Raw genomic sequence first — 13,398 nt, 5'->3', positions numbered from 1 at the left:
CGTGAACCAGGACCCCTTAGTGCTATGCTCTGTACAAACACAGAAGAAAAAGGCAGTCCCTGCTTGAGTTTTGATTGTTCAAAAGTGCTGACGTTTTGAAGGTCTTGTCCCCCATAGTTCCTTGATTATCATCTCACATTCCAATTTCTCGCTCCTACTTTTATCATCAGTTAATCCTGACTGCTGACCTTCACTTGAGATGCAGCATGTTACTACATCCAAATAACAGTCAGCACTTCAAAGCTGAAAAGTAGCTGGAGAGCCCTTTCTTATTAACGCTTAATGCACCCTGTTTGGAATCAATAGGCAGAAGAATATGTAGTGCTCTTCCTTAGTGTCAATACTGAGCATTTTAGATTTGCTCTGTCCAGCTGGTACAATATTATTGTATTAAATAAATGAGCTGATCTAAATAGGAAAATTGTCTCTCTTCTACTGGAAAAGGTGGCTCAGTAATTATACAAATAGCATATTACTGTTTATAACAGTATACAATTTACAGGGAGAAGGTACTTTACAATACTCCTTTATACATTTTGAGATTTGATCTTGCATTTCCTGGTTACTCAGTGTATTCTGCATCTGCACTATACTCTCTGTCCAGTTTAAGGCCATGTTTGCAGCCACATCAGGAAAGTGGGAGTTATGTCTAGGTAAAGACCTTACAGGCCTGGATCAGGCCCCAAATTGCCTCAAATTAAATCTTTGTAGGAATGGCACCAAGAACACTCATAGCGCTTAACATATAACAAACAATAATAATAGGCCAAATCAGTTCTGGCTTCAGAAGGAATTTTCTCTGGGAAAAAAGCTGCAAGATACAGCACAAAGGAAAATACTTGTCTTGACACTTTAATGTGAACCATTAAAACCAACTCCAAACCCAAAGATTATTTGTGAACTGGTTAATCTTTCCCAAAAATAAATTACAATTACTATGTCAAAAACTGTTGTGAGATATGTACTCTACTTCAAAAACATGTATTTAATTGAAGCAACAGAACACAGAATTATGTGTTTTAAAATTCTGACTAATTATATTGAAATAAAGTTTCACTTCCGCTTAACTTAAGAACATGATGATGCTCATACTGGGTCAGACCAATTATCCATCTAGCCAGTATCTTGTCTCTGACAGTGGCCAATGCCAGTTGCTTCAGAGTGAATGAATAGAACAGGGCAATTTTGAGTTACCTGTCCCTGGTCATCCAGTCCCGCCTTTTGGCAGTTAGAGGTTTAGGGACACCAAGAGCATGGGGTTGTGTCACTGCCCATCTTGGCTAATAGCCATCGATGGAGCTGACCTCCATTAACTTATCTAATTCTTTTCTAAACCCAGTTATACATTTGGCCTTCACAACATCTCGTGGCAGTGAGTTCCACGGGTTAACTGTGCATTGTGTAAAGTAATTCTCTTGTCTGTTTTAAAACTTCTTATTGTACTAATTACCTTAGGTTTTTAAATCAAAATCCATCATTTTTTGTTTTCTGTAGTAAACTTTGTACACAGGCATGTCCTTTTTTTGAAACTTTATAAACAGACTATCAGGACATATCCATTTATACATCAATCTTAGAATGTTCTGTCTGCTGTCTGTAGTTCTATTGAACATGGAATATCATTTAAACTGAAGTGACAATAATATTTGACCTCAAAAGAGCTGCACATTAGTATGGCTGGGTCCCCAAAAAAACACTCCTGCAGCTAGCTGCATTCTGCTCAGTAAGGAGGTACCTGTTCTGAGATGTTCTCGTACTTTGGAAACAGTTATCTGACTGTCTGTGTGCCAATGTCCTGGAAAAGTGGATTCCCCAAAAGCAGGTGATTTCAGAAAGGCATGTCACCCTATATGTTTGTCCACTGAGCAATTTTACTGATGAAAAGGCAGATTGTAATATATAGCATGAATTGTGTGATATAGCATGGCCAGAGGGCAGCAGGAGAGTGTTAGAAGGGAGCCTTATTCCCTGTAAGGGGAAGAAAGTTTGCTATAGATTAACTAGAGCACCTGAAGCCAATTAGAGCACCTACAGCCAGTCACATGATAAACCCACCCTGCTTCAATCAGACAAAGTGGGGGAGTTGGAGCAGAAAGGATTGGTACTGGAGCAGAGAACAGTTTGAAGGAGTTGGAGCAGAGAAGATTGGTGTTGGAGCAGAGAACAGTTTGAAGGGAAGCAGAGGACAGTTTGGAGAAGTACTGCAGTGGGCTAAGAAGTCCAAGACCCTAGGTAAGGGGCACCTGGCTTGTGCAGAGGGGAGGGCAGGAAGCCCCCCCCCCCACACACACACACACAAGCTGAAGGGCAGGAGAGGGAAGTAGCCCAGGGGAAGGAACCGCCAGTTCAAGTGGTTCACCACTATCATAAGGGCCCCTGGGCTGGGACCTGGAGTAGAGGTTGGGCCCAGGTCCCTCCCTCTCCACTCCCCTCCTCAAGGACACTAGTGGGGCAATTAATATTCCAATTCAGAGACAAGAAATGGCGCCCTGAGCCCTCCCCCCTCCTCCCCCCCGCAAAGAAGAGAAAGCGTGAGACCCATCATAATAGTTCTAATTGGCTTCAGGTGCTCTAGTTAATCTATAGCAAACTTTCTTCCCCTAACAGGGAATAAGGCTCCCTTCTAACCCTCTCCTGCTGCCCTCTGGCCATGCTCTATCACAATTGATACATTGATTATGGATCTAGTAGTGTTGAGTAATTTGTGATTGCCACACTTGCAGGCAGGATTTTGAGAAATACGTGGTAATTCTTGTTCACGTGTATTGCCAAAGATTTTGTGTTCCTGTCAAATACAGTCAGGCTTTCAAAGTGAGGGCCAAGCAACTGCACATGCTTGGAAACTCGTACCTAGTAATCTATGTGCATGAATGTTAGGTGCGCCCAAATGTATGTATGGAATTGGACTAATTTTGAAAGTCTGGCTCCTAATGCTAATTTTTCACTATAGTTATTGAAGTTATTATGTATGATTGATGTTATGATGTATGATAAAGGAACAGCTAGGAATCCTTCCTAGAACCTGATGGGTAGAACAAGGCACATGGCAGAGACCTATATATTTATGTAGGTTGAACTCCTATTCACATTTGGCTGAAGTATGTATATAGAACTCTGCCCTGCAGCCAGATCTGTGCACACAAATCTGCGAAGGAAAACAGGATAGCATGCTCTGTATGTTTTGCTGATTGGATGGTGTAAAGAGACAGTTTCCTTCAACGTTCAGAATCTGCCTCCTTTTCTCTTTCCCCCTCTACATGTCTCATTTTCTTAATGGAGTCCCCACTCCACTGAGGGGCAGTGAAGGTGCCAGTGCTACTCTTCTAATGGACCAATCTGAGGCCCTGATCCTGCAACGTGATTTCAGTGACCACCTGCATTGACACAAGGAGTCCTGAACCGTGGATCAGGGCCTAATTTAGTAGTGAACGGCCTAACCATAGTGAGAGCAGTAATTCAACATGCTTCATGTCTTTTTGTTAAAATGTGAGAGAGAATCTGATTTTGGAGTTATGCCACCAGTATCTCTAGGGCCGGTTTAATATTTCATTGAGCCCTAAGAGATGGCCTGAACAGGAATATTTTCAAAATAAAACTCACTCACTTTATGACTAGTGGTGGATTAAGTTAAGATTTAATGGCTCAGCTGATCCGGGTCTTGCACTCCAAAGGGGCCCTTATGTTCCTGGGAATAGTATGCCTCACTGTTCCTATCCCTTATGGCTATCCCCCTTCACTTTAACATAAACAGGACCACAAGTTTCTGCGTGTTGCTATCAGCAGCCTCTCCCTCTGGTCAATCCAAGCCAAATGTAGGCTATAGAGCACTAGCTTTGCTCATTGTTATTGATACTTATTTATATTATGGAGATGTCCAGAGGCCCAGAATCAACAGATGGGGGTTCCATTGTGTTCAGAACATCTATGCTACAGTCTCCATCCCACAGAGAGCTGTAGCTGACTAATAAATACACAGGTTTAATACAAAGAATAGTTATATAAAATTACTTTTATTTTTATTATGGTAGCACCTAGGGACACCAACTGAGGTCGGGCCCTGTTGTGCAAACAAAATAAGAGGGACAGCAGAACCTCAGAGTTACAAACTGACCGGCCAGTCACACACCTCGTTTGGAATTAGAAGTACTCAATCAGGCAGCAGGTAGACCAAAAAAAGAAAATACAGTACGGTACTGTGTTAAATGTAAACTACTGAAATAAATGAAGAGAAAGTTTAAAAAATATTTGACAAAGGAAGGAAACTGTTTCTGCACTTTTCTTTTAAATTAAGATGGTTAAAAGCAGCATTTTTCTTCTGCATAGTAAAGCCTTAAAGCTGTATTAAGTCAATGTTCAACTGTAAACTTTTGAAAGAACCATAACATTTTGTTCTGAGTTAGTTACGAACAACTTCCATTGCAGAGGTGTTCGTAACTCTAAGGTTCTAAATCTAAACAGACTAGGCAGATCAAGGGTTGGGAGGGAAGGGATGTAATTCACAAGCAGAGTGAACAGAGTGATGGGTTGGAAACATCAGAGCAGTTCCATGATTATTTTTTGTTCTTGTTTGTTTTTTGGCATTTCTTTAAATAATTGGGGTTTTGTTAGGAGAGGGTTAGCTAAGGAGAGAGACAAAGGGAAGGAGAAGAGTCACTGGAGGAAGAGGGATACAAGAGGGGGGGTAGGTAGAATAAGGCTGAAGCAAAGAGACTTTGAGGAAGAAGGCAGGAGGGAGTTGGAGCAAACAGACTGTCATCAGAAGGGAAAAAATGGCCCGTATAAAATTGTAAAAAGCCATTGGGCACTGATGTCATGTTTAAAAACAAAGGATTAATCTTCATTAATTTTAGCCACTTCAGTCAAGCTAGAAAACCTCCAAAGCTTTAGGAAAGAACTGAAATGCTTTGGAAAATTTGTTAATCTTGTATTCTGTTTTAGAATCTGAACAATCAAAAATACGTAATTTTTTCCCTGAGATTATGATCCAAATTCTGCTGTCAGTGTAAACCCATAGTAATTCCAATGCCTCCAGCACAGCTACTCTGAAATTAGTGTTGTTACCAGGTTGACAATCTGTTCTATGGATTGAGCTTTATTTAGTAATAAATTTTGCTTGTTTCTTTTAACTTTGTTCTGCTTTTAGAGAATAAAAATGAAAATATTTGGGGGGGGGGAATGGAGAGTAGAGGGAACACAAGCAAATCCTGCAACTCGAAGAATGCTAGTTAACTTTCATACCTGCTGTCTATATACTTTTTTTCCAAGCAACTCAACCTACTCTCTCTGTACCTCTTAAAGTAAAGCGATAGATGGAGACAATGTAATAAATGGGCAGATATAGATGAAGTTGAGCCAGAAGTGATTCTCAGTTCTTGGGGCCAGAGATGCAGTTCTAATGGTAGCGAATTATAGAGCTGCACATATCTATTTTTTTAATAGTCACTGTCAACTATCGCAGAGCTGCCGCTTAATGTTTGGAAAATGATGCCCATGATTAAAATGGAAGAGGCTGGTCTGTTCAGTTTCTTGATTTCCGCCAGTACTAAATATGGAGGCTGTTTATACACAAACTCAAGAGCCAATGGCCACTTTACCCATGAGAGGGGAGGAAATCTCTGAGGATTCTCTTTGCTGGGCTTTTCCCCCTACTGTTCTATTGAGGAAGACGGTGTATGATGGGGCTGGCAGCCACAATCTGATTAAGAAAATTGCGGGCTGTTTGAATTAACAAACAATAGGTGTGACTCTCCACCAATTTACACCAATGTAAACTGGAAGTAACTCCATGGATTTCAATGAAGTTACAGTAGTGTAAAATTTATAGAGGGGAGAATTAGGCTCTTTGTATGTAATGGGTGGTACTCTTTTATTACACTACAAATAATGCTGCACTATGCCAAATCAATGGTAAATAATGTTGGCCTGGTATTTCTAAATAATCTTGTTGTTATTCTGGACATTATCCCTCTCCACTGGATTTTGATGCCAGTTTTGCAGTTGATTTCATGTGTACGTGAGCAGGTTCTCTTCTTATGATTTTCTGGTGCACAGTGACACCTATAGAAAGTAAGTTATAGCACACAGAAATATGGTTTTCATGTCCAACATTACTTTTTGGCTTTAGGTAGTTACAGTTCTTTTGGGGTGTGCTTTAGTGGTTTTTTTCCTTCAGTGAATATTTGTAATTGCATTTAATATAAAGCCTTGCAAAATTCCCATGAACATATTCCAACCCAGACACAAAAACTACTATCACACTCTGAAAAAGAGGACAATAACAATTCTTTTAAAATGTATAGTTTTTTTTACTCCCCCATCCAAAGAAAATTGCCCATCCAGGGTGGGTGGGTAAACAGAAATTTGCAAGACTACAATGTCGGGTAGGTATCTATATGTAGCTATTAGCTGAGGCTTTCTTAAAAACTATTACTCTTCTCTCTGAAATAGTTCTTTGATAGTTTTGATTGAACAGTACTGATTATGCTGGCCGTGGCCTTCAGATCACTTTAACTATTAACAGATGTCTTTCATTAGTAACATAGTAGTTTAAAATAAAATGGAGATGCATAAAATGTATTGTAATGAGATGCAAACTTCCGTAACTTTAAGGAATGCTATAAATATGTGCATCCATACTGCTTTCAGGGAGATTTGCAGTCATTATGTTAGGTGAGAAATTTATAATACTCTAGGTGTCCTGCATGATAATGGTGGTTCTACCAAAGTATATAATTTTGTTGTTTTAAAGAGTCTTTTTTCTAAATAGCCTGATTCTGTAATGTGACTTCATTGGAATTGAGCTTGATTTACTTTAATGTATATTAGAGTAGAATCATGCCCAGGGGATGTTAAGAGAAGTAAGTATTCTTAGGCTGTCTCCTACAAAGACTTAGACATATGTTTAACTTTATGCATTGTACATAGTCCCATTGACTTTAGGGGGACTACTTGGTGTGTAAAGTTAAATATATATGTCTTTGCAGGACTGGAGCCTTGGGCTGATGTGTCTTCTAACTTATATTAATATAACAGCCTCCTTTGGTGACTACTTTTTTTTTTTAAGTGGCTTTAGGAGGAAAGAAGTAAAAATTATACTCCAAATGTGAGAACAGAAGAAAGATCGTGTTTGGGTTTTTTTGTTTATGAAATCTGTCTCCAAGAAAGTAATTTATTAAATATGGAGAAGGCAGTGGACACATGTGCAGGCTCTTACTTAAAACTTAAAAAGAAAGTGCACTCTTCTGGCATTAATTTTAGTGAGGACTCTTATTCATGCTTTGTGCTTAAAGATCTAGTTTTCTTCGGGGCATTTTTAAAAAAATGCAGCTGTGACAGTTTTCCATTTTCTTAACATGTTTGTTTTTTCTTTGTAGTGTTGTGAAGTAATCGCCCAGTACTAAATGTATTAAAACTGAGGTTAGAAAAATTACTGGATTAACGTGCATAAATACAAATCCAATGTCTGATTTTTATCAGGGCCTGTCTACACAATCGGTTTGGTAATATTAACCATGTATTCAATATATCTGACGTTGGACAGTGTGATTGATGCAACCTTACATGCTGTGGTAGAATAGTACAACAGAATGACAACTGGAAAACTGCAAAATAATTAACAATCACAAGTTTTTAAATTTTATTTTTAAAGCACATGCATGTGGTACCCTTTGGGCACCCATGTCTGAAAATTTTCCTTGACATTTTTTTGCAAAACTGTTGCTAGGTGACATTATTGGTTAATTTGTATTTGACTCTACTGTTGAGTGGGGAAGAAAATAAACTAATGATACTTCATTAGAGCAGAAGGACATATATGACACGTGCAGTAAAAGTTTGATAATATATGTAAAATCTTTGCCAAAATGTTTAAAACCGTTAGGAGAAATAAATGAATGTCTCCATAAAAACATAAACAAACAATAAAAGATGTTGTAAACAGTGGATACTAACAGGAAAAATAAGGATTGCTATTTACCAGTATCATCTTCACGTCTGTTGAACTGCAGTAAAAGACACAAGTACATGATAGTGCTGTTTTGGAACATGCACATTCTTTGTGAAGAGGCAGCATAACTTAGATGCAAAGCTCCAGTGGATTTACTAGCAGAAAACTTAAAGCTTTTAACATTCTTCGCCTCGTGGAGAGTTACCTCATATTATCCTCTGGATTTACTTTTTTATTGTTTAGGTTCACTAAATTGGGGCTGAGGGTTAGAAAAAAATGTAAAATGAAGTTTTAATAAACCATGGTGCGTAATAAACCATCACTGGTAATTGAAGAGAACACGGTTTCATTTATTTACAGGGCTTCCAATATGCCTTTGCAAACCCTTGAAATATAATTGCAGGAATCCTTCAATTACTGGACGACTGTTACTGAGGGAGAAATCTGGAAAGTGTCTCCTGTTAATTCTGATTTTGACAGAGGCAGTAATCAAGTCTGCTCAATGTAATGAAACTGACCAGAGTCTGAGATACTGCATTTGCTTGCTGCTTGCATTTTCCTTCACTGAATATTAACATTGTTTCTAAATCTTGCACTCTAGCAAGTGACCCTGACACTATGTAAGTTTTGACACGCTCTGTACAAAAGAGCAAGGTACTACATCAACAGAGACAGGTCTAGGAGAAAATATTCTTGTTTTCTTGGGCAGTGCATATCCCAGAAAGCCATATATGTTAGATGCGAAGCAGACTGATTCCAGAAGAGCAGAATGTCTTTGCAGCTCCCTGGGAGTTGTGGAACAGCTGGGTGGGGAAGGAGAGCCTGGAGCACTCAAGTAAAGAAACTTCCCCCATTCTCATAATTATCTATACTGTACCTGTACCCCTCTACCCATGTGTAACCTGCAGCACTTCCTGCAACCTCAGGGTTGGATTAATTCCCATCATGGGCCCGTTGTCTCCCAAGATCTAATCAGCCAAAGCATTTTAATTTAACTATAATGACTTGAATTAAATCAGAAGGACAAGTAACATGGAAATGACGTACCAGCAAAATAATTAAGTTAGCACGGTACTTGTTTAAAAGCTACATCCTGCCCCACTGGAAGAGGAAGATTGTGTTGTCAGAGAAAGCAGAGTTATCTCACCCCTAGAGGGTTCCTCCAACTCAGGATTGAAGCACATTGGCAGAGAAGGGTAAGGAAGCTTGCACTGATGCAGCTCCTGCGGTACCTGCTCTGTGGGCAAATGGAGGACATGTATATCATCAGAGCTGGCAATTCAGTAAACTTCACAAATACTAGATTAACTAGATGTTGGATCCTTGTACTTGGAGTTTTTTTTTAATCAGGGGGTAGCCGTGTTAGTCTGTATCCACAAAAACAACAAGGAGTCTGGTGGCACTTTAAAGACTAACAGATTTATTTGGGCATAAGCTTTCGTGGGTAAAATACTGCAGTGTCTTTTAAGCGTATTATTAAAGATAGTGGTTTGAGAATGAAATCCATCCTGCCAATTGAAACACACACAAGAAACATTACATATGGAGAACATAAGAACACAAGAATGGTCCATCTAGCTCAGTATCCTGGCTTCCAACTGGGCCAAAGCCAGATGCTTCAGAGGGAATGAACAGAACAGGGCAGTTATCTAGTGATCTGTCCCCTGTCGTCCAGTCACAGCATCTGGCAGTCAGAGGCTTAGGAACATCCAGAACATGGGGTTGAATCCCTGACCATCTTGGCTAATAGCTACTGATGGACCTATCCTCCATGAACTTATCTAATTCTTTTTTGAACCCAGTTATATGTTGGCCTTCACAATACCCTTGCAACAAGTTCCAAAGGTTGACAGTGCGCTGTATGAAGTACTTGTTTTAAACCTCCTGCCCTGGTGTCACCAGATGAAAGTACTAGTTCTTGTCTTATGTGAAGGGGGTAAATAATGCTTCCTTTATTCACTTTCTCCACACCCCTCATGATTTTATAGACCTCTGTCATATTCTCCGCTCCCCCGAGTTGTCTCTTTCCCAGGCTGAACAGTCGCAGCCCTTTTACTCTCTGCATATGGAAACTGTTTCATACCCCTAATAATTTTTGTTGCCCTTTTCTGTACCTTTTCCAAGTCTAATAGACTCTACCTCAATATAACGCGACCCAGTATAACACGAATTCGGATATAATGCGGTAAAGCAGCACTCCGGGGGGGGGGAGGGCGCTGTGCACCCTGTCAGATCAAAGCAAGTTCGATATAACACGGTTTCACCTATAACGCGGTAAGATTTTTCGGCTCCCGAGGACAGCGTTATATTGAGGTAGAGGTGTGTATCTTTTTTGAGAGGGAGAGACCAGAACTGTTCATAGTTCTGAAGGCATGGGTGTAATGTGGATTTATATAGTGACATATTATCAGTCGTCCTATCTATCCCTTTCCTAATGGTTCCTAACACTCTGTTAGCTTTTTTGATTGTACACATTGAGGCAAGAGAACTAGCCACAATGACTCCAAGATCTTTCTTGACTGGTAACAGCTAATTTAGACCTCATTATTTTGTATGTGTAGCTGAGGTTGTTTTCCAGTGTGCATTACTTTGCATTTATCAACATTGAATTTCATCTGCCATTTTGTTGTTGCTGAACTGTTGTAAATTAAGGGTATGATTCAGGAGAAGCACTTAAGCACATGCGTAACTTTAACCCTGTGTTCAAGTCCCATTGAAGTTCAAAAGGACGTCAGTATGTGCGTAAGAGAGATGCTTGAATAGAGATGCTTTTCTTATTCAGGGTCTGTATAAATCTTTTTTTTTTTTGTAAAGTCTCATTTGTGCAAGTAATTGTGGCTGCAGAGAATACCTGTTATAGTGCATGCAAATGTTGATATAGGCATCTTAGAGCCAAATTTCACCTTCTTGATTCTACTGAATAATCCCTTATTATGCAGTTAGTCACACTGATTATGCTTAGTAAGACACTATTTGTTGTGAATAAGGATGGCAAAATTGGGCCCTAAATGGGGGTAACTGCTGTGCAGGCCGGTTCTCTCCCCTTTTAACTGTATTTGGAAGGGTTCACGCAGCTCTAATGAGAAGACAATTACTTACTACAACTATTGTCATGGAACATTTCAACAAGAAGAAAATTAGCCTCTTCTGTAGCTCACCCTGAATGCCCAGCTCTCTGAGGAGTGCATGAGACCCTGCTCTTAGCAAAATTAAATGTTTTGGAATTTGGGTGAATCCTGGACAGAAATCAGCTGATCGGGAAGCAATAATTAACAAGAGTGTTCAGATGTATCAGTATCTTTCTAGGCTGTTTTTAGGTTTAGTATTTTAGTGATGCTTTTTATGGCTCTATTTTCCATTCTCTGTAGACACCTCTTTATGTTGTCAACCATGGGGAGACTGGGCCAATTCGATGCAACAGATGTAAAGCCTATATGTGTCCCTTCATGCAGTTCATTGAAGGGGGAAGAAAGTATCAATGTGGATTTTGCAACTGCATAAATGATGGTAAGTGACATTTATCTACTATTTATATATATTATTCATTCATTAATGCGAACAGGAAACTGCATCTGTAGTATTATTTTCTTGATTTACTTACTTGGAGTGAAATCCTGGCCCTATCAAAGTGAATGGGAGTTTTTACCATGCATCTCTATAGGGCAGTCAGTACTTCATCTATGGAGTCTTTTTGGCATGTTACTCGCTGTGATCCAAATTCTCTATTCCTAGTCAGCCTGAATAAGTATTTAATTTTTTAAAGCATTTATCGGTCAGTTTCTCAGCTTTTGCAAATCAGCTTGGTTCTGTTGAAATCAGGGAAGCTGCTCTGATTTTCACAGAGGATTGAGGCCTTGTGTCTCATATCAATAGAAAAGATTTCAGGAAATATAATTGAACAATTTTAAAGAAATAGCAGTAATTGAATATACTACATTACAAAAATAAAGTTCAGTAGCCTTCTTCTGGTGACACCTTCACTCTTCTGTTTCCTTTTATGGAGGTAAAAATGTGGAATTGGATTTCTTTATTATCATTTTAAACTGAGAATAAGAGCTCTTAAACTGGTGCTGGGGAGACAGAACATTGCAACAATTAAAACACACACTCTTTAATGGTGTGGCCTTGAAATGGGTAGAAATACTAGACCCAGTTATTCTTTCTTTTATGGCCCTTTTGCTACACTCCACAAAGGCACCAGAAATGTAGTAAAACCCGCAGTTAGGGAATTCATCCAGTTTAGGATGAATCTCAAAATGGCTTAGCCAGAGTAATGGGGGGCATTTCCAGTGAAAAGTGCTTCTGCTCCTTAGTGGTTCTCCCCTGCTGCGGAGCAGCTGGGCACAAATTTGGCCCCTGCGGCTGCTCTAAACAGCCCTCGGACAGTCCCAGGACAAGGGCAGCATAATCATGGTGTAAAGCCACTTTTGCTTTTCACTGTTATTTTCTATATATTCCTTCACCATGCAGCCAGAACAGAGAATTGGGCCATACGTTTGATGTGCAATACAACCACAACTGGAAGATGATTTTTTGACAACATCCTGTCATATGATGGGCCTTCAACTAGTTGTTCTGCATATGAAAATTATTAGTGAGATCTACCCAATACGATTCCATAAGAATTATTTTTTAAATAGTTTACTAAGAAAATATGCAGAAACTCTTTGGTCAAATCCACTTTTAAAAAGAAATATACTGTAACAAAATACAGCCGTGCAAAACAGTGAAATCCAGTCTGTAGCTTCATCAAAAGTTTTCTTTTTTAAACGCTTTGTCAACACAGGATATGTTTTTGCTCTATTCTAAGCTGCTAGCTAGAATTTCAGATGAAAATAAATGTATTTAAAAATGCTTAAGTGCCTGGCAAAGAACAAATACTTAGAACAACGTAAGAATAGTCATGTCTGTGATCATGCATTTAATGGTTAAATCACCTATTAATCTTACTGTGACAAGGCTTGGTTTTCACAGAGGATACCATGCCATATTTGTTCAAGTGTGCTGCATGTGACTCATAAGTAAGCGTTCTTTTGCTTTTGGCTGGATCCCAAGTCTTTGCCAGAACTAGTCTTTCTAGACGTTTGTATCAAGTTGGATTTCCTCAGCAGGATCACAGTGGTATAGTGCTTTCCCTAATACAGTAATCTTTTCAGCTCTGAAACATGAACCGTGAAAGATTCATGCCAACTCTTTTTTGGCTTGAAGCTCAATCTTTTGGGCAAAGTATAGCAGATAGCAAGTTGTATTGTTTGTTCAATTTAAATTCTCATAAACACATACTGTTTGCATTATAAACAGTGTAAATATTGTTAAGTATTCATTAGAATATCAGTTTAAAGCATACTTTGTACTTCTACAGTGCCTTTCAACCAAGAGTCTTAAAGCACTTTACAATTTTTAATTGAGCCTCAAAACTCCCTGGCGAGGTAGGTAAGCATTATCCCCATTTT

General features: G+C 39.1%; 1 protein-coding gene across 2 annotated transcripts in view; it reads left to right on the top strand.

Moving 5' to 3' along the window:
- The window catches only part of SEC24D (SEC24 homolog D, COPII coat complex component), an 89,005-nt gene that overhangs the window by 43,349 nt on the left and 32,258 nt on the right, over positions 1–13,398 (top strand). For both annotated transcript variants that reach the window (XM_039541178.1, XM_039541177.1), the window contains one exon: positions 11,314–11,452. In XM_039541178.1, coding sequence (XP_039397112.1) covers positions 11,314–11,452 — 139 coding nt within the window. The remainder of the gene's footprint in view (positions 1–11,313; positions 11,453–13,398) is intronic.

The sequence above is a fragment of the Mauremys reevesii genome, linkage group 5 (assembly GCF_016161935.1).
Source record: "Mauremys reevesii isolate NIE-2019 linkage group 5, ASM1616193v1, whole genome shotgun sequence".
Classification (NCBI taxonomy): Eukaryota; Metazoa; Chordata; order Testudines; family Geoemydidae; genus Mauremys; species Mauremys reevesii.
The sequence above is the reverse complement of the archived record's forward strand: the minus strand, read 5'-3'. Positions and strand labels throughout refer to the sequence as shown.